We start from the raw sequence: 20,660 nt of genomic DNA on the forward strand, positions 1-20,660 counted from the left end.
TTGAAATTATTATGTTTTAGTTAAACATTCTATCTGTTTGGGCTTCTTGCAGTCAATTTGCAGTCTACAAATGATTTGTAATTATGTTCCAGCCCCCCGACCATCTGCTCCAGAAAAAATTGACCCACGGCTGAATCTAGTTGATGATCCCTGGGGTATTGGGTGTAGATCAGTGACACAATTGAATATTGTGGAAAGGTCAAGGGGTGTGAATACTTTCTGAAGGCACTGTAGATCTTCTATTGATTTATTAGGTCTAATAATCTCAAGTCCCCTTAGATCTCTCACAGTGGCAATCAATTTGGTATTGGGCGGCTGTCCCCTCTTTTTCCTGTGGCTGTACACAGATTACAGCCACACACACAGAGACACGCATACACAGCTGACCTTTGACCTCTGGTTGGGTCCATTAGGAGAAGAGCAACCAAGAGATTGACCTGGCGTTCAAGCTCAAGTCACTGCAGCAGAGCTTTGACATGGAGCGGGCAGAGCACAAGGCCACCAAGACACGCCTGGCCGACAAGAACCAGATCTACGAGTCCATCGAAGAAGCCAAGTCTGAGGCCCTGAAAGGTAAGGGGGGGGGGGGGGGGGGGGTAGAGGTGTTTGGGAATTGATAGATTAGTGAAATGGAGCATAAGAGAAAAATATATGTTACAACAAGAAGCAGGGGGAAAATGGGCCCCACGTAGTGAGTATGTGTCACTGTCAATAATGACAATCTGGATAAACGTGTTGACTAAATCAGGACTTTTCAAACCTCTCCTCTGGGACCCCCAGCTGTTCCATCTATTCTAGCACATCTGAATCAACTTGTCAACTAATCACCAAGTCCTTGAATAGGTGAATAAGATCTGCTAGGTCAGGTCTGCAACAAAATTGGGAAACATCTGGCAGTCCATATTATACAATTGTCTATTACTATCATAACATTGTCTCCTTATGTTTGTGAGGGATGGAGCGGACGCTGCAGGAGGAGCGGAGCTACAAGCTGCAGTTGGAGTCCAGACTGCTGCACCTGGAGAAGGAGTACTCCATGCTGGACTGTGACTACAAGCAGGCTGAGCACAAACTGGACAAGCTGCGCACGCACAAGGACAAACTCGCTGAGGAGGTGTGTGTGTGGGGGGGGTTCAGGGTTGTGTGTGTGTGTGCGGGGTTCAGGGTTGTGTATGTGTGTGTGTGTGTGTGGGGAGGGGGACAAGTCTGTGCGTGTCTCTACATTCATTGTGCGTCTTTGTGTGAGAGAGCGTGTAAAGGTGTGTGTGTGTGTGTGTGTGTGTGTGTGTGTGTGTGTGTTTCGTGAAGATTTCTCTCTGTCTGTTCTATTAGCTGCAAGAAAAGATCTTGGTGCTGTCTTTACCCTAAACTAACCTCAACATCTCTCACTCTCTCACACTCATTCACTCTCACACTGTCTCATTTCTCTTCACTCTAGGTGAAAAACCTGAGCCTGTGTATGGAGCAGGAGGAGCAAAAGCGCATGCTGAGCCAGAATGACCTGAATGCCCAGACCCAGCAGGTGACTGCCCTGTGCTCCTCGGAGAAGCAGCTGAAGCAGGAGCTCAACCACCTGCTAGACATGAAGCACAGCCTGGAGAAACAGAACCAGGAGCTAAGCAGGTAGAGGGGATAACGCGAGCGCACACACACGCTTTATAAACACATATACAGTCGAGCTGGCTTGGACATACAGTGCCTTTGGAAAGGATTCAGACCCCTTGACTTTTTCCACATTTTGTTAGGTTATAGCCTTAGTCAAACATGTATTAAATTGTTTTTCTTTCTTCATCAATCTACACACAATAACTTATTTACATAATGTTCAGACCCTTTGCTATGAGACTCAAATTGAGCTCAGGTGATCATCCTTGAGATGTGTCTACAACTTGATTGGAGTCCACCTGTGGTAAATTCAGTTGATTGAACATGATTTGGAAAGGCACCCACCGGTCTATATAAGATCCCACAGTTGACAGTGCATGTCAGAGGAAAAGCCATTAAGTCGAAGGAATTGTCCGTAGAACTCCGAGACAGGATTGACAGGAGGCACAGATCTGGGGAAGGGTACCAAACATTTCTGCAGCATTGAACGTCCCAAAAACAACACAGTGGCCTCCATCATTCTTAAATAGAAGAAGTTTGGAACCACCAAGACAGGGAGGTGACCAAGAACTCTATGGTCACTCTGACAGAGCTCTAGAGTTCCTCTGTGGAGATGGGAGAACCTTCCAGAAGGACAACCATCTCTGCAGCATCCTACCAATCAGGCCTTTATGGTAGAGTTGCTAGACAAAAGCCACTCCTCAGTAAAAGGCACATGACAGCCCACTTGGAGTTTGCCAAAAGGCACCTAAAGACTCTGACCATGAGAAACAAGATTCTCTTGTCTGATGTAACCAAGATTGAACTCTTTGGCCTGAATGCCAAGCATCACATCTGGAGGAAACCTGGCAGCATCCCTACGGTGAAGCATGATGGTGGCAGCATGTTCTTCAGGGACTGGGAGACTAGTCAGGATTCGGGCAAAGATGAACAGAGCAAAGTACAGAGAGATCCTTAATGAAAACCTGCTCCAGAGCGCTCAGGACCTCAGACTGGGGCAAAGGTTCACCTTCCAACAGGACAATGACCCTAAGCACACATCCAAGACAATACAGGAGTGGCTTCAGGACAAGTCTCTGAATGTCCTTGAGTGGCCCAGCCAGAGCCCGGACTTGAAACTGATCGAACATCTATGGAGAGACCTGAAAATAGCTGTGCAGCACACTCCCCATCCAACCTGACAGAGCTTGAGAGGATCTGCAGAGAATAATAGGAGAAACTCCCCAAATGCAGGTGTGCCAAGCTTGTAGTGTCATACCCAAGAAGACTTGAGGCTGTAATTGCTGCCAAAGGTGCTTCAACAAAGTATTGAGTAAAGTGTTTGAATACTTATGTAAATGTCATATTTCCTTCTTTTTAAAAAATAAATAAATTAGCAAAATAAAAAATAAACCTTTTTTGCTTTGTCATTTTGGGGTATTGTGTGTAGATTGCTGAGGAGTTTTATATATTTAATCAATTTTAGAATAAGGCTGTAACGTAACAAAATGTGGGAAAAGTCCAGGGGTTTGAATACTTTCCCAAGGCACTGTATGAGTGTGTGAGAGAGAGGATGTGATGGCCAATAGATGTTACTCAATCAGTAGGTATCATTTCTGTCTTCCCCAGGCACTACATGTTGGGAGTTGTGTGTTGCTTGTTTTAGATTGATTTGACATGACAGTGATTGACAGTCCTTTTCCCCAATCACAGGGAGAGACAGGAGACTGACGGACAGCTGAAGGAGATGAAGGACCAGCTGGAGACAGAACAGTATTTCACGGTACTGTTGACTTCTAGATTTTCCCCAAATTCCCATGTTTACCAGAAATCCTGGTTAGAATACTGCTGGGAATTTTTGTAAAGTTACCAGAATGTTTTCAACCCTAAGAAAGACTATATATTTAGCAGTTTCTCAGTCTAGTAATTCTGCTTTCCAGTGTTTGTTATGTCTCAAATGGCATCCTATCCCTATTGACCCTGGTCAAAAGTAGTGCACTACATAGGGAATAGGGTGCCATTTGGGATGTACATAGTTGGTGTGTGTTGACGTAGCTGTCCTCTGTACCAGACCCTGTACAAGACCCAGATCCGGGAGCTGAAGGAGGAGTGTGATAAGAGGAACAAGCTGTATAACGACATTCTGCAGAGACTGGAGGAGTACCAGGAGGAGAGGTACTGGAACAGGATCCTACCATAAACTGTGCCTTGACACTAGGAGTGCGAAATTCCTGTAAGTTTCCCCAAAATTCCCATTTATTTTCTGGAAATCATTCAACCGTGATTTCTGGAAACCCTGGGAAAGTTACCGGAATTTTACAACCCTACCTGAAACTCAATTATATATTTTTTCCCACTACTGAGCCCAGCTGTACTGCACTGGCCTGGTTACACATCCACTGTAGTTGCTGGACCCATGCTAGAAAGAAGCACTTCTAACAAGCTCTTGGAGATTAGTGTCCTTAGCACAAAGTTCATCTCTCATGGACAGACTACGTAAACATACATGGTACCACTTATGTTTAAGTAGTCTGTCCACGAGTGATTAGCTGTAGCCTCGTGTAATAATGCGTTCCACCCTTATCATGGCGAAATGATAGCTGACAATACTGCAGGTAATGTGATCAGAGCGTAACCTAACCTCTTGTGATGCCTAGTCTACAGGTGATGTGCCATCAATCACCATTTTACAAACACAATGATCTTCGAGAATCTGACCAAATTACACAAGATGTTTGATTATTAGCACACACTGTAAAGTCACACAGACAGACTTTAAGCTCTAAACTCCTGTTACAGCCAGCCCGGAGGTCTAATTTTATCTCAATATCAAATCATTTCTGGGTAACAATTAAGTACCTTACTGTCATTGTTTTCAATGAAAATGGTGGGGAGGGGAAAACTGAAAACTAGCTATTGGCAGAGGTTTGGAACTCTCTTATTCATCTATTAACTAATTTAATGCCTGGTGATGTCACCAGGCAGGCCAAAACTCCATCCCACCAAAACAGGCTGACACTAAACAGCTCTTAGACTATTATATGGGCATTATCATCATTTTCACAATTTCACAATATTACTCTAACCTCATTGTGTGGAAGTATATATAAAACACAGCAATATCATGTTTTTGACTTGACTGCACCTTAAATAGAAGTCAAAATTGAACTCATTGACATATACTACCGTTCAAAAGTTTGGGGTCACTTAGAAAAGTCCTTGTTTTTGAAGAAAAGCACTTTTTTTGTCCATTACAATAACATGAAATTTATGTTAGAAATATAGTGTAGACATTGTTTAGAAATATAGTGTAGACATTGTTAATGTTGTAAATGACTATTGTAGCTGGAAACGGCAGATTTCTTTTTTTTTATGGAATATCTACATAGGCCCCATTATCAGCAACCATCACTCATGTTCCAATGGCACGTTGTGTTAGCTAATTCAGGTTTATAATTTTAAAAGTCTAATTGATCATTAGAAAACCTTTTGCAATTATGTTAGCACAGCTGAAAACTGGTGTACTGATAAAAAAGATGCAATAAAACTGGCCTTCTTTAGACTAGTTGAGTATCTGGAGCATCAGCATTTGTGGGTTCGGTTACAGGCTCAAAATGGCCAGAAACAAAGACCTTTCTTCTGAAACTCGTCAGTCTATTCTTGTTCTGAGAAATTAAGGCTATTCCATGCAAGAAATTGCCAAAAAACTGACGATCTCGTACAACGCTGTGTTCTACTCCCTTCAAAGAACTGAGCAAACTGGCTCTAACCAAAATAGAAAGAGGAGTGGGAGGCCCCGGTGCACAACTGAGCAAGAGGACAAGTACATTAGAGTGTCTAGTTTGAGAAACAGACACCTCACAAATCCTCAACTGGCAGATTCGTTAAATAGTACACGCAAAACACCAGTCTCAGCGTCAACAGTGAAGAGGCGACTCTGGGATGCTGGCCTTCTAGGCAGAGTTCCTCTGTCCAGTGTCTGTGTTCTTTTGCCCATCTTAATCTTTTATTTTTATTGGCCAGTCTGAGATATGGCTTTTTCTTTGCAACTCTGCCTAGAAGGCCAGCATCCCGGAGTCGGCTCTTCACTGTTGAAGTTGAGACTGGTGTTTTGCGGGTACTATTTAATGAAGCTGCCAGTTGAGGACTTGTGAGGCGTCTGTTTCTCAAACTCGACACTAATGTACTTGTCCTATTGCTCAGTTGTGCACCCACTCCTCTTTCTATTTTGGTTAGAGCCAGTTTGTGCTGTTCTGTGAATGGGAGTAGTACACAGCGTTGTACGAGATCTTCAGTTTCTTGGCAATTTCTCACATGGAATAGACTTCATTTCTCAGAACAAGAATAGACTGACGAGTTTCAGAAGAAAGGTCTTTGTTTCTAGCCATTTTGAACCTGTGATCGAACCAACAAATGCTGATGCTCCAGGTACTTAACTAGTCTAAAGATGGCCAGTTTTATTGCTTCTGTAATTAGCACAACAGTTTTCAGCTGTGCTAACATAATTGCAAAAGGGTTTTCTAATGATCAATTAGCCTTTTAAATTGATAAACTTGGATTAGCTAACACAACGTGCCATTGGAACACAGGAGTGATGGTTGCTGATAATGGGCCTCTGTACGCCTATGTAGATATTCCATTAAAAATAATCTATTTCCAGCTACACTAGTCATTTAAATCATTAACAATGTCTACACTGTATTTCTGATCAAATTGATGTTATTTTAATGGACATAATGGGCTTTTCTTTCAAAAACAAGGACATTTTTAAGTGACCCCAAACTTTTGAACGGTAGTGTACTTAGGCCTAACCTCAGGCCAGCCTTCTCCTATTACAAAGTTTGGCAATGCAAGATGAATGTATTCCTAGGTCAAGTGACCGTCCCGACATACAGTACAGGACACTGATGTCATTAGCTTAATTTTCCCATATTATAGTGCACAGATTCCACCAAACCAGGATTTTCCTGGTATTCCGGGATTTCCTTTCTGGCCTTCCAGTGACTGCTCTGACATAAAGCACTGGACTAGATTCAGTCATTTTCCCATACATTAGTGTCAGTATTTCTCCAAATTCACACATTCCCTGGTATTCCGGGTCTTCCTTCCCACAGGGATTCCCTGGCAGCACAGCTGGGGGTGAGCCTGACAAAGGTGGACTCTGAACAGCTGGCGCGCTCCATCGCCGAGGAGCAGTACTCCAATCTGGAGAAGGAGAAGATCATGAAGGAGCTGGAGATCAAGGACATGATGGCCCGACACAGGCAGGAGCTAGGGGACAAGGAGGCCACCATCGGCTCGGTGAGGGGGGTGGGTTGGAGAGAGAGACAGAGCGGGGAGGAAGAGAGACTGAGGCTTGAGTTTAATCAGTCAAATAAGATTGTTGTCAAAGAGTGGGTGTCACTGAATACTTTTGAGACCCTTCTCCCATTGTACTTGGTGTCTGTAATGCTCACCTGTCATCTGTGGTCCCTTACAGTTGGAGGAGTCCAACAGCACCCTGACCGTGGACGTGGCCAACCTGGCCAATGAGAAAGAGGAGCTCAATAACCAACTGAAGGAGATGCAGCAACGTGAGTAGCATCCCCCCCCCCCCCCCCCTCTCGCCCTTACTACTTTGAGCCCAGGACCAGAATGTTCCATAAATGTTGTGGGAATGTTTGTTCACAGAGCTCCAGAAGGCCAGGGAGGAGGAGAGACATATGAACAGCGTGAAGATGTCCTTCGAGAAGAATCTGCAGACGGAGAGAACGCTTAAGATACAGGTGAGGGACTGTTTGGATGTGTATCACATATGAGCTAGCTGGCTAGAAAGCACTGGTTAGCCACAAATAGTGTCGCTGTTAAAGTAGTGTCACCCTTTCCCAACCAAGACCACGTTATTGGTAGGGTAATTGTTAGCATAACACGTTAGCTCCTGGAGTACAAAAATATCGGGAGTTCATGGTCCTGGGTTCAGCAGAACAGATACAAAACTAAAATGTTACATATTATGCAATATATACAGTCAGTTTCCTAGAATCTACATCAAAAGCGCTTTTTGTTCCAGGACTAGGCTGAATCGTGTGTCCGGGAAACCAGCCCATAAAGTATTTTTCATTGCAAATATACACTGAGTGTACAAAACACTGCTCTTTCCATGAATCCAGGTGAAAGCTATGATCCCTTATTGATGTCACCTGTTAAATCCACTTTAATCAGTGTAGATGAAGGGGAGGAGACAGGTTTAAGAAGGATTTTTAAGACAATTGAGACATGGATTGTGTGTGTGCCATTCAGAGGGTGATGGGCAAGACAAAATATTTAAGTGCCTTTGAACGGGTTATGGTAGAAGGTGCCAGGTGTACCGGTTTGAGTGTGTCAAGAACTGCAACGCTGTTGGGTGTATCACGCTCTAATGTTTCCCGTGTATCAAGAATTGTCCACCACCCAAAGAACTTCCAGACAACTTGACACAACTGTGGGACGCATTGGAGTCAACATGGGCCAGCATCCCTGTGGAATGATTTTGACACCTTGTAGAGTCCGTGTCCCAACGAATTGAGGCTGTTCTAAGAGCAAATATTAGGAAGGTGTTCCTAATGTTTTGTACACTCAGTGTATATTGCGGCGTGCTGTCCATTTCCGTCCCCATAACATATTGTGTATATGTATGGCTTTATCCACCAGGCGGTCAACAAGCTGTCTGAAATCATGAACCGGAGGGAGATGATGCGTACGGGTCGCCACCGCGACGACACCCTGGACATGCGCAGGAAGGAGAAGGAGAACAGGAAGCTACAGCTGGAGCTGAGGTCGGAGAAGGAGAAACTCAACAGTACCATCATCAAGTACCAAAGAGAGATAAACGATATGCAGGCGGTAAGTCTATAATATAACCACAACCTTACACTAACCATCACGCAACCACTTAAACAGGTAGTCAGTCCAACCAAACCACAACCTTAAACTAACCATCACACAACCTTGTACTAGGTTGGGCTCCCGAGTGGCGCAGTGGTCTAAGGCACTGCATCTCAGTGCTAGAGGCATCACAACAGACCCTGGTTAGATTCCAGGCTGTATCACAACCGGACGTGATTGAGAGTCCTGTAGGGCGGCGCACAATTGGCCCAGCGTCGTAAATAAGAAATTGTTCTTAACTGACTTGCCTAGTTAAATGAAGGTTAAATAAATAAAATACTAACCATCACACAACCACTTCTTGCTGTGAACGTTTTACTATGAGAGCATTTCATTTTCTTATTACTATGCAGTGCTGTGGGAACAAAGTTAGGCCAGTTGGCTGGAATGGTCTCCCAAAGTCACATCGATCTAAAGACACCAGTAAATATTACCTACTTGATGCTACTTCAGCTAAAAGTGTGTGCATGTGTGTTTCCATCAGTGGAGGCTGCTGAGCGGAGGACAGGCTCGTGGTAATGGAATGGCATCAAACACATGGAAACCATGTGTTTGATACAATTCCACTTATTCCACTCCAGCCATTACTACGAGCCTGTCTGTCCTCCCCATTTAAGGTGCCAGCAACCTCCTCTGATTTCCATCTGTACTGTAGGTGTTATCAGATGAGAGCCAGGTACGCATGGAGCTCCAGATGGCCTTGGACAGTAAGGATAGTGACATTGAGCAGCTGCGCTGTCAGCTGACCTCTCTTAGCATCCACTCTATGGACTCCATCAGCAGCGGTAACGACCTGGACAAGGACGACAGCGGTTACCCAGGTAAGACCGCCCTCACACCCCTCACTTTAACACTGGCCACTTAACTCTTCAATTGGAAACCCTTAATAGGCAGGTGTTACCTTTATGTACTCAAATGTTCAGTGTTTTAACTTGAGCGTTAAATAATTAATATTTAACATTCAAGTCAAAGCACTGAACACACCTATCATTCCCTCTATCCTTCCCTATCTCTCTGTCTCAACACAGTTTTCTTCACACCTTTTATTTTCCCACCTGTCACTCCTTTATTGACTTCCCCACCCCTTTCACTTTGCCTAAACATCTGCCTTGAATACACCTTTAATTCCTTATTCCTTTCTTTCCCTTCAATATCCACTCCCACGCTCCCTCTTTCTGTCTGTTGTGATGGTGTAGTGTTCATCAGTCACTCCCACACCTCCGAATTCATGCCTTCCACACTACCAGCGCAGGCAGAAATCTGTCAGCATTGCCACCCAGCCCTCCTTTAGAGTGGCTCACCCTCTCTTTGGCTCCAACTCTAAAAATGAGGAGGAAGAGAAAGAGTATGAAGTAAATGATGGCCGGTTAGAACATGGCCGCCGACCTTTGGCCCTCACCTTCGGCCGCCGACCTTTGGCCCTCATGGTGGATCAAACGCAACGAAGCAAGTCTCCAAAATACGTACACTCTCTATCCCGCCTCGGCCGTCTGTCAGTCTGTAACACTCCGGCAGTGACTCTGCAGTGCAACTACAGTAATGGTGGTTGGTGTTTCACAGCTGTGTGCGGAAAGTCGCAGCCTAACATTGTGTGGCCCCTGTTAACCTTGAGTTGAGTCAACTCAAACTATGTGGACTTTCAAAACGTTTTCCCTATTTGTGTAGGAATCCTGAGCTGCATCTCAAATGGCCCCCCTATTCCTTATATAGTGCACTACTTCGACCAGAAATGGTACCATTTTGGATAAGAAATAGGGTGCCATTTTTTTTTTCAAGCACTATTAGTAGATTCATTTAGCGAAATAAAAACCTTTGTTGGGAAGGCATGTAAAAAACGTATAGAGACAATAATTAGCTACAGCGCATTACATGATGCGCGCAACACGTTACGACAACAATGGTTTAACTGGTTGAAACAATGAAGTGGGCCGTGTGGATTGGCCCCTGACCTCAGCTCTCTGCAGTATGTAACAGAGCTGTAATGAAGCTCTTATGAAGCAATATTAATGTACTTCCTGTTTCCTGTATGCAAAACAGATACCAGGCTGGAGGGCTGGCTATCACTTCCGGTGAAGAACACCAAGAGATTTGGATGGGATAGAAGGGTATGGTGCCCCTTCTGCCTCTCTGACTATTCTGTACCAGATTATTGGTCTTTATTGATTATTCCACTGACACGTGAGTCATACTGTGTGATTTCTCTCTCTCTCTCTCTCTCTCTCTCTCTCTCTCTCTCTCTCTCTCTCTCTCTCTCTCTCTCTCTCTCTCTCTCTCTCTCTCTCTCTCTCTCTCTCTCTCTCTCTCTCTCTCTCTCTCTCTCTCTCTCTCTCTCTCTCTCTCTCTCTCTCTCTCTCTCTCTCTCTCTCTCTCTCTCTCTCTCTCTCTCTCAGTACGTGGTGGTAAGCAGTAAGAAGATCTTGTTCTACAATAGTGAGATGGACCGAGAGCAGTCCAACCCCTACATGATCCTAGACATTGAGTGCGTCACAAAGCTTGTTTGTCCTCATTTGACCTTTTTTTCCTCACTGCTTCTATTGAGATGCCTATCATTTTGCCATTCTTTCCTCCATGCAGTAAGCTGTTCCACGTCCGACCGGTCACTCAAACAGACGTGTACCGTGCTGACACCAAAGAAATCCCCAGGATATTCCAGGTGACAACTCACATTGACATCAATATCTTTTCTTCGAGACTTTCAACAGAATCCTCATTTACAGAAACGTAACATTATCTGTTCCTCATTCCTCTTCCATCTCTCCACCTCACAGATCCTTTACGCCAATGAGGGCGAGAGCAAGCGGGAGCAGGAGTTTGCGGTGGAGCCGCCGGCGCTGGCGGGCGAGCACTCCTCCTACGTCACGCACAAGGGTCACGAGTTTATCCCCACTCTCTGCCACCTGCCGTCGAGCTGTGAGGCATGCACGCGGCCCCTGTGGAACGTGTTCAAGCCGCCGCCCGCGCTGGAGTGCCGCCGCTGCCACACCAAGTGTCACAAGGACCACTTAGACCGGAATGAGGAGGCCATCGCCCCCTGCAGGGGTCAGTAAGAGGGGAATGGTCACAATATTTAACCCTCCCTTGTCTCCCACTTTCCATAAAACTCTATAAACCCAGTGGTGTTCACTCATAGAGTTCTAAAACCAAGAGGGCTCACTTGCCACAAAATGTGCCACTTTCCCATCTAGGTTAGGCAAGCGAGGGTTAAATATTATTTATGAGTTTTCAAACAATGGGAATTACTGTTTAGAATGTTAGTCCCCCTTGAACATTGCCACTTTAGCATCTGTATTATTAGGACAGTGAAGTTAAAGCACATTTTGGTAGGCATACATATTAGTCAGTTTTCTTTAAATAAATTGTTTTCCTGTATTTGTGTATTCATTAACTTCAACCCTCCTCCCTTAGTGAACTACGACTTATCCACGGCCAAAGACCTACTCCTATTGGCCGGCTCTCAGGAGGAGCAACAGCGATGGGTCAGCCGGCTAATCAGACGCATCCCGAGGAAACACCCTGGACCCGCCTCCGTGGCCCAAGCTGCCGAGCCACCCTCCCACTCCTCCCCCCGACTCTCTCCTGGCGCCTCCCCCTGCAACTCTCCAAGCCTGTCCCCCCACCGCGGAGCCATCAAGGTCCAGCACAGTCGCCAGCAGACTCAGCCTGCAGGGAAGCCCAGGTAAGACTATGGATGGTAAAGAGGGTGGCTTTCAGACCTGGGTTCAAATTGTTTTGGAAATCATTCAAATATTTTCAGTATTTGCTTGAGCCTGCCTGGAATGCCAGATCGGCGGTGTTTGCACTTTTGGGGCTATTCCGTTGGTTACACTGCACCAGACAAGCTCAATCAAGCAATATTAACCATTTACACTCGTGGGAATTGGCCTATATGGATAGGGCTAAATATAAATGTTTCTTACAGAAGAAATATGAAAACGCATATGCATAACCATGGTAAGCTATTAAAAGGGAACAGTTTGGAAAATGATTAAAGGTGAGGACAAAACAGTTAATCTGGCAGAAGACTGAATCCAAAATTATACTGTTGATTTTATGTTCATTTTACATTAACTGTACTTTTTGATGCATTTGTTGATAATGAAATCTGAAAATACTCTGGATACATTCAGTAACATGAAATAACACATTTGAGGTAGGTGCAACATAAAACAAACAAATGACAAGGGTTTGAGTGAGAGATCTAACAATTCATCCCAAAGGTGTGGGTTGAGGTCAGGGCTCTGTGCAGGCCAGTCAAGTACTTCCACACCGATCTCAACAAGCCATTTCTGTATGGACCTTGATTTGTACATGGGGGTGTTGTCATGCTGAAACAGGAAAGGGCCTTCCCCAAACTGTTGCCACAAAGTTGGAAGCACAGTGTTAAACGATTTCCCATCTCTAGAACTAAGGGGCCTAGCCCGAACCATGAAAAGCAACCCCAGATCATTATTCCTCCTCTACCAAACTTTACAGTTGGCACTATGCATTGGGGCAGGTAGCGTTCTCCTGGCATCCGCCAAACCCAGATTCATCCGTCGGACTGCCAGATGGTGAAGTGTGATTCATCACTCCAGAGAACGCATTTCCACTGCTCCAGAGTCCATTGGCGTCAAGCTTTACACCACTCCAGCCGATGCTTGGCATTGCTCATGGTGATCTTAGTCTTGTGTGCAGCTGCTCGGCCATGGAAACTCATTTCGTGAAGCTCCCGACAAACAGTTCTTATGCTGACGTTGCTTCCAGAGGCAGTTTGGAACTCCGTAGTGAGTGTTGCATCTGAGGACAGATTATTTTCACGGGCTACGTGCTTCAGCAGTCTCGTTCTGTGAGCTTGTGTGGCCTACTACTTTATGGCTGAGCTGCTGTTGCTTCGAGACGTTTCCACTTCACAATAACAGCACTTCAGTTGTCCGGGGCCACTGTAGAGGGGCAGAAATGTATTGACTTGGCCAATGCTTTTGATACGGTAGACCATTCCATTCTTGTGGGCTGGATAAGGAGTATTGGTGTCTCTGAGGGGTCTTTCGCCTGGTTTCCTAACTACCACTCTCAAAGAGTGCAGTTTATAAAGTCAGAACATCTTCTGTCTCAGCCACTGCCTGTCACCAAGGGAGTATCCCAAGGCTCGATCCTAAGTCCCACGCTCTTCTCAATTTACATCAACAACATAGCTCACGCAGTAGGAAGCTCTCTCTCATCCATTTATATGCAGATGATAGTCTTATACTCAGCTGGCCCCTCCTCGGATTTTGTGTTAAACGCTCTTCAACAAAGATTTCTTAGTGTCCAACAAGCTTTCTCTGCCCTTAACCTTGCTCTGAACACCTCCAAAACAAAGGTAATGTGGTTTGGTAAGAAAAATGCCCCTCTCCCCACCGCTGTGATTACTACCTCTGAGCTTGAGGTAGTCACCCCATACAAGTACTTGGGAGTATGGCTAGATGGTACACTGTCCTTCTCTAAGCACATATCAAAGCTGCAGGCTAAGGTTACATCTGCACTTGGTTTCCTCTATCGCAATCACTCCTCTTTCACCACAGCTCCCAAACTAACCCTGATTCAGATGACCATCCTACCCATGTTAGATTACGGAGATGTAATTTATAGATTGGCAGGCAAGGGTTCTCTCGCAGCTTCTTTACCATTCGGCCATCAGATGTGCCACAAATGCTCCTTTATAGGACACATCACTGCACTCTATACTCCTCTGTAAACTGGTCATCTCTATATACCCGTCGCAATGCTTATTTATAAAACCCTCTAAGGCCTCATTCCCCCTTATCTGAGATACCTACTGCAGCCCTCATCCTCCACATACAACACTCGTTCTGCCAGTCACATTCTGTTAAAGGTCCCCAAAGCACACACATCCCTGGGTCGCTCCTCTTTTCAGTTCGCTGCAGCTAGCGACTGGAACAAGCTGCAAAAAACACTCAACCTGGACAGTGGTATCTCCATCTCTTCATTCAAAGACTCAATCATGGACACTCTTACTGACAGTTGTGGCTACTTCGCGTGATATATTGTTGTCTCTACCTTCTTGCCCTTTGTGCTGTTGTCTGTGCCCAATAATGTTTGTACCATGTTTTGTGCTGCTACCATGTTGTGTTGCTACAATGTTGTTGTCATGTTGTGTTGCTGCCATGCTATGTTGTTGTCTTAGGTTTCTCCCTTATGTAATATTGTGGTGTCTCTCTTGTCGTAGATGTGTTTTTTTGTCATATATATATATATATATATACACACTGCTCAAAAAAATAAAGGAAACACTTAATTATTAAACAACACAATGTAACTCCAAGTCAATCACACTTCTGTGAAATCAAACTGTCCACTTAGTAAGCAACACTGATTGACAATAAATTTCACATGCTGTTGTGCAAATGGAATAGACAACAGGTGGAAATTATAGGCAATTAGCAAGACACCCCAAATAAAGGAGTGGTTCTGCAGGTGGGGACCACAGACCACTTCTCAGTTCCTCTGCTTCCTGGCTGATGTTTTGGTCACTTTTGAATGCTGGCAGTGCTTTCACTCTAGTGGTAGCATGAGACGGAGTCTACAACCCACACAAGTGGCTCAGGTAGTGCAGCTCATCCAGGATGGCACATCAATGTGAGCTGTGGCAAGAAGGTTTGCTGTGTCTGTCAGCGTAGTGTCCAGAGCATGGAGGCGCTACCAGGAGACAGGCCAGTACATCAGGAGACGTGGAGGAGGCCGTAGGAGGGCAACAACCCAGCAGCAGGACCGATACCTCCGCCTTTGTGCAAGGAGGAGCAGGAGGAGCACTGCCAGAGCCCTGCAAAATGACCTCCAGTAGGCCACAAATGTGCATGTGTCTGCTCAAACGGTCAGAAACAGACTCCATGAGGGTGGTATGAGGGCCCGACATCCACAGGTGGGGGTTGTGCTTACAGCCCAACACCGTGCAGGACGTTTGACATTTGCCAGAGAACACCAAGATTGGCAAATTCGCCACTGGCTTCCTGTGCTCTTCACAGATGAAAGCAGGTTCACACTGAGCACATGTGACAGACGTGACAGAGTCTGGAGACGCCGTGGAGAATGTTCTGCTGCCTGCAACATCCTCCAGCATGACCGGTTTGGCGGTTGGTCAGTCATGGTGTGGGGTGGCATTTCTTTGGGGGGCCGCACAGCCCTCCATGTGCTCGCCAGAGGTAGCCTGACTGCCATTAGGTACCGAGATGAGATCCTCAGACCCCTTGTGAGACCATATGCTGGTGCAGTTGGCCCTGGGTTCCTCCTAATGCAAGACAATGCTAGACCTCATGTGGCTGGAGTGTGTCAGCAGTTCCTGCAAGAGGAAGGCATTGATGCTGTGGACTGGCCCGCCCGTTCCCCAGACCTGAATCCAATTGAGCACATCTGGGACATCATGTCTCGCTCCATCCACCAATGCCACGTTGCACCACAGACTGTCCAGGAGTTGGCGGATGCTTTAGTCCAGGTTTGGGAGGAGATCCCACAGGAGACCATCCGCCACCTCATCAGGAGCATGCCCAGGCGTTGTAGGGAGGTCATACAGGCACGTGGAGGCCACACACACTACTGAGCCTCATTTTGACTTGTTTTAAGGACATTACATCAAAGTTGGATCAGCCTGTAGTGTGGTTTTCCACTTTAATTTTGAGTGACTCCAAATCCAGACATCCATGGGTTGATAAATTGGATTTCAATTGATTATTTTTGTGTGATTTTGTTGTCAGCACATTCAACTATGTAAAGAAAAACGTTTTTAATAAGATTATTTCATTCATTCAGATCTAGGATGTGTTATTTTAGTGTTCCCTTTATTTTTTTGAGCAGTATATATATATATATATATATGGTGTGTCAAGAGTTAAAGTATTTGAAAGATTTTCATTACTATTTGAACCCTTGATTTGCTAGGTTTGTGTGTAAACCTGGGTCGTGTTCAATAGTCCACAACTTTGCAAAACGTTTTGCAGCGCGAAGCAAAAACCAGCGTTCTTTTTGGATATGTTCAGTTTGTACCTTCCCATTTGAAAATGTTTTCTCCCTACTAAACATGGTCCTGGTTAAATTAAACAAGATGGATAGACAGCTAATGTATTCATAAATCAGATGTGTGTTACTGATATTGGATTTGTACATTTCGGACAATTTAAATCTAGATTATTCTTGTCCAATTTTTTTTTTTTACTTGTTCTGGGCAAGAGGACCAGCATTAATGTCAAGCTCTGCTATAACTGCTCGAAAAATTCCCTTAACTTTCTCCCTAGGTTTGCACTCCAATTCACACATTTAAAAGCATTGGATTGGCATCTGAATAGACTGGACTAGGGAATTCCCCATATTTCCTACACCAGTCTTTTCTTTTAAATCGATGAAGGTGTACAGAAAGTTAGAGAATTGGGACACAGGCACCTTTAGAAAAATGTATTGTCCAGAATGGAAAATTGTCTTTGGCGCTCTTGCTTGCATTTAAGCATTTAAAATGATAAAATCAGACATAAAACATGCACATTACACACATTGAGCATTTCCATGTCAGTTCATCAGTCTTAGTTAGGACTAAGTGTGAAGGGGATAAAGGATTTCTTTAGTCCATTCTTCCATGCGGTTACTGTAGTCTGACTAAAACTGGATGCCTCAATGATGCAACCTGTTGGACACTGCATGGACTGCACAGACCTTGTAACACTATTGCAAGTTCCTTCTGGGCTGTAGGTTGACAACTGGGCGACACCCCAACTGTTTCAGATTGATTGTTGACTTTGAAGGACTGGAGTTGGTTATTGGAGGTTGTCGATGATGATGATATATTTGGCTTCTGAGGAAGTGGTTGGGCCAGTAACCGAAATGTTGCTGGATCGAATCCCCAAGCTGACATGGTAAAAGTATGTTGTTCTGCCCCTGAACAAGGTAGTTAATCCACTGTTCCCCGGTAGGCCGTCATTGTAAATAAGAATTTGAGTTCTTAACTGACTTGCCTAGTTAAATAAAGGTTTAATAAAAAAATATATAAAGTGAGAGGGGTATCTTCAGCAATGGCTGCTGGGAAATAGAGTTTGTGTGAAGTTTGTTAGAGGCCTTGAGTCCTGATGAATATGTGAATCCATTGATAAGAGCGTGGCACCCCAGGGTCGTGGATTCCATTCCGGGAAGGATCACATAGGCCAGGGTTCCACAAACTCGGTCCTGGGGCCCCACCTGGGTGCAGGTTTTGGTTTTTCCCCTAGCACTACACAGCTGACACAAATAACCAACTAATTATCAAGCTTTGATTATTTGATTCAGCTGTGTAGTGCCAAGACAAAAAACTAAATGTGTTCCTGGGGAGGAGGGGGGGCAGGACCGAGTTAGGGAAACCCCGACATAGACACAAAATGTATGCATTCACTGTACTGTAAGACACTTTAGAGAAAAAAGTGTCTACTCTATGGAATATTATGCATGTTTTGTGTGATTTCAATAGGGGCATACAGAATTGATTGCCGTTAATGGTTTTGTTGTTTAGAGCTTTGCCCTTTCTGATGGCAGTCACTTGTCGTGGAAATTCTACACAGGGACACTCAAAGTCAATCTTAAATAAATAATTGTTTATTATCAGCACGCTGGAGAGGATCCAACCAACTCAATGCACCAAGTACACATGTCGATCAGGAGCTCCACCCAGTGCAGTCCCGTTAGTTCTCTTATATACATTGCATGATTTAGCTTATTCATCATTAATGTTTTGCTTCATTCCTGTGACCGACCAATACTGGGTCATGCATGTGACAGACCAATACCTCACGGGGCTTCTTCTCTCTAAACTGAGACCTTAAAACTGAGATATCTTTCTCAAAACAAGGTTCTGGGCGTACTGCCAAATTGCAGATACTGATAGTGAGGATTTGTTCAATCATGAACACAAATTGGTTATTAGAAAAGCACAAACTTAATCATTTCCATCCCACTTCTGGGCTGTTCTTATGTGTGTGTTTGCGCGCGCACAATTATCTGAATAAATTGACTTAATCTAGCAAAATGCCATTATTCATTTGTACTTATTTTTCTCCTCTCTCTTCACAGCTTACCTCTGTAATAAAATGGTTTGGTGTGGACTTTGACTGGAGCCTGGACACACAGTGGAACACACATCTACTGGCCTTGTTCTCAAATGGCACCCTATTCCCTATGGCTCTGGTCAAAAGTAGTGCACTATATAGGGAATTGGGTGCCATTTGAGACACACCCAAAGACTGCAAAACGCCAAGCATTTACATATCTTTTAGGGGAAGAGGGTAAAGGTTAATGTTCCATTTACAGTGCCATCGGAAAGTACTCAGACCCTTGACTTTTTCCACATTTTGTTACGTTACTGCCTTATTTGTATAAATTTTTGCAAATGTATTAAAGATAAACAGAAACCTTAATTACATAAATATTTAGACCCTTTGCTATGTGATTCGAAATTGAGCTCAGGTGCATCCTGTTTCCATTGATCACCCTCGATGTTTCTACAATTTGATTGGAATCCACCTGTGGTAAATTCAATTGATTGGACATGATTTGGAAAGGCACACACCTGTCTATATAAGGTCCCACAGTTAACAGTGCATGTCCGAGTAAAATCCAAGCCATGAGGTCTAAGGAATTGTCCTTAGAGCTCTGAGACAGGATTGTGTCGAGGCACAGATCTGGGGAAGGGTACGAAAACATTTCTGCAGCATTGAAGGTCCCCAAGAACACAGTGGCCTCCATTCTTAAATGGAAGAAGTTTGGAACCACCAATACTCTTCCTAGACTTAGCTGCCCAGCCAAACTGAGCAATCGGGGGAGAAGTACGTTGGTCAGGAAGGTGACCAAGAACCCGAAGGTCATTCTGACAGAGCTCTAGAGTTCCTTTGTGGAGATGGGAGAACCTTCCAGAAGGACAACCATCTCTGCAGCACTCCACCAATTAGGCCTTTATGGTAGAGTGTCCAGATAGAAGCCACTCCTCAGTAAAAAGCTCATGACAGCCTGCTTGGAGTTTGCCAAAAAGCACATAAAGGTCTCTCAGACCATGAGAAACAAGATTTTCTCGTCTGATGAAACCAAGATTGAACTCTTTGGCCTGAATGCCAAGCGTCATGTCTGGAGGAAACCAGGCACCATCCCTACGGTGAAGCATGGTGGTGGCAGCATCATGCTGTGGGGATGTTTTTCAGCGACAGAGAATGGGAGACTAGTCAGGATCGTGGAAAAGATGAACAGATCAAAGTACAGAGATCCTTGATAAAAACCTGCTCCAGATTGCTTAGGACCTCAGACTGGGGCGAAGGTTCACCTTCCAACAGGACAATGACCCTAAGCACACAGCCAAGACAACGCAGGAGTGGCTTCGAGGCAAGTCTCTGAATATCCTTGAGTGGCCCAGCCAGAGCCCGGACTTGAACATGATAGAACATCTCTGGAGAGACTTGAAAATAGCTGTGCAGCAATGCTCCCCATCCAACCTGACAGAGTTTGAGAGGATCTGCAGAGAAGAATGGGAGAAACTCCCCAAATACAGGTGTGCCAAGCTTGTAGCGTCATACACAAGATGACTCGATGCTGTAATCCCTGCCGAAGGTGCTTCAACAAAGTACTGACTAAAGGGTCTGAATCCTTATGTAAATGTGATTTTATTTTATTTTTTACAAATTAGCAAACATTTCTTAACCTGTTTTTGCTTTGTCATTATGGGGTATTGTGTGTTGATGAGGGGAAAAAAAACAATTTAATCCATTTTAGAATAAGGCTGTATCGTAACAAAATGTGGAAAAAGTCAAGGGGTCTGAATACTTTCCGAAAGCACTGTATGTAAGCACTGCAGTCTGACTCACATCTGTCTCAGTTAACCAAATGGTTTCACATTTTGCCTTATACAGTGTAGTCTGGCCCCAGATCTCTTTGTGCTGTCCATTGCTGTGTCATTGTGACACCAATGGCAGGATGGCACAAACAGATCTGTGACAAGGCTTTATACAGTATTCATGTCATAGCAATTGTCTATTTCATGACTTCATGGATTGAGAAAATCAAATACTTTGCAGGTCGCTCTAGAACTGCCTTATTTTATAAATGATTCCTGTCATAATGAAATACATAGACATACACTGAGTGTACAAAACATTAAGGACACCTTCCTAATATTGAGTTGCGCCCCCTTTTGCCATCAG

The 20,660-nt window shown here is 44.5% G+C and overlaps 1 protein-coding gene across 1 annotated transcript in view; it reads left to right on the forward strand.

Moving 5' to 3' along the window:
- The window catches only part of LOC115195645 (rho-associated protein kinase 2-like), an 89,743-nt gene extending 70,771 nt beyond the window's left edge, over positions 1–18,972 (forward strand). Inside the window, exons 11-26 of the mRNA XM_029755727.1 lie at positions 414–573; positions 954–1,114; positions 1,439–1,623; positions 3,298–3,367; positions 3,656–3,759; positions 6,699–6,885; positions 7,064–7,157; positions 7,255–7,349; positions 8,254–8,445; positions 9,143–9,308; positions 10,525–10,592; positions 10,878–10,966; positions 11,062–11,140; positions 11,256–11,526; positions 11,893–12,163; positions 18,547–18,972. Of these exons, the coding sequence (XP_029611587.1) occupies positions 414–573; positions 954–1,114; positions 1,439–1,623; positions 3,298–3,367; positions 3,656–3,759; positions 6,699–6,885; positions 7,064–7,157; positions 7,255–7,349; positions 8,254–8,445; positions 9,143–9,308; positions 10,525–10,592; positions 10,878–10,966; positions 11,062–11,140; positions 11,256–11,526; positions 11,893–12,163; positions 18,547–18,559 (2,205 nt within the window). The 3' untranslated portion in view covers positions 18,560–18,972. The remainder of the gene's footprint in view (positions 1–413; positions 574–953; positions 1,115–1,438; positions 1,624–3,297; positions 3,368–3,655; positions 3,760–6,698; positions 6,886–7,063; positions 7,158–7,254; positions 7,350–8,253; positions 8,446–9,142; positions 9,309–10,524; positions 10,593–10,877; positions 10,967–11,061; positions 11,141–11,255; positions 11,527–11,892; positions 12,164–18,546) is intronic.
- The last annotated feature ends 1,688 nt before the right edge of the window (positions 18,973–20,660 follow it).

The sequence above is a fragment of the Salmo trutta genome, chromosome 1 (assembly GCF_901001165.1).
Source record: "Salmo trutta chromosome 1, fSalTru1.1, whole genome shotgun sequence".
Lineage (NCBI taxonomy): Eukaryota > Metazoa > Chordata > Actinopteri > Salmoniformes > Salmonidae > Salmo > Salmo trutta.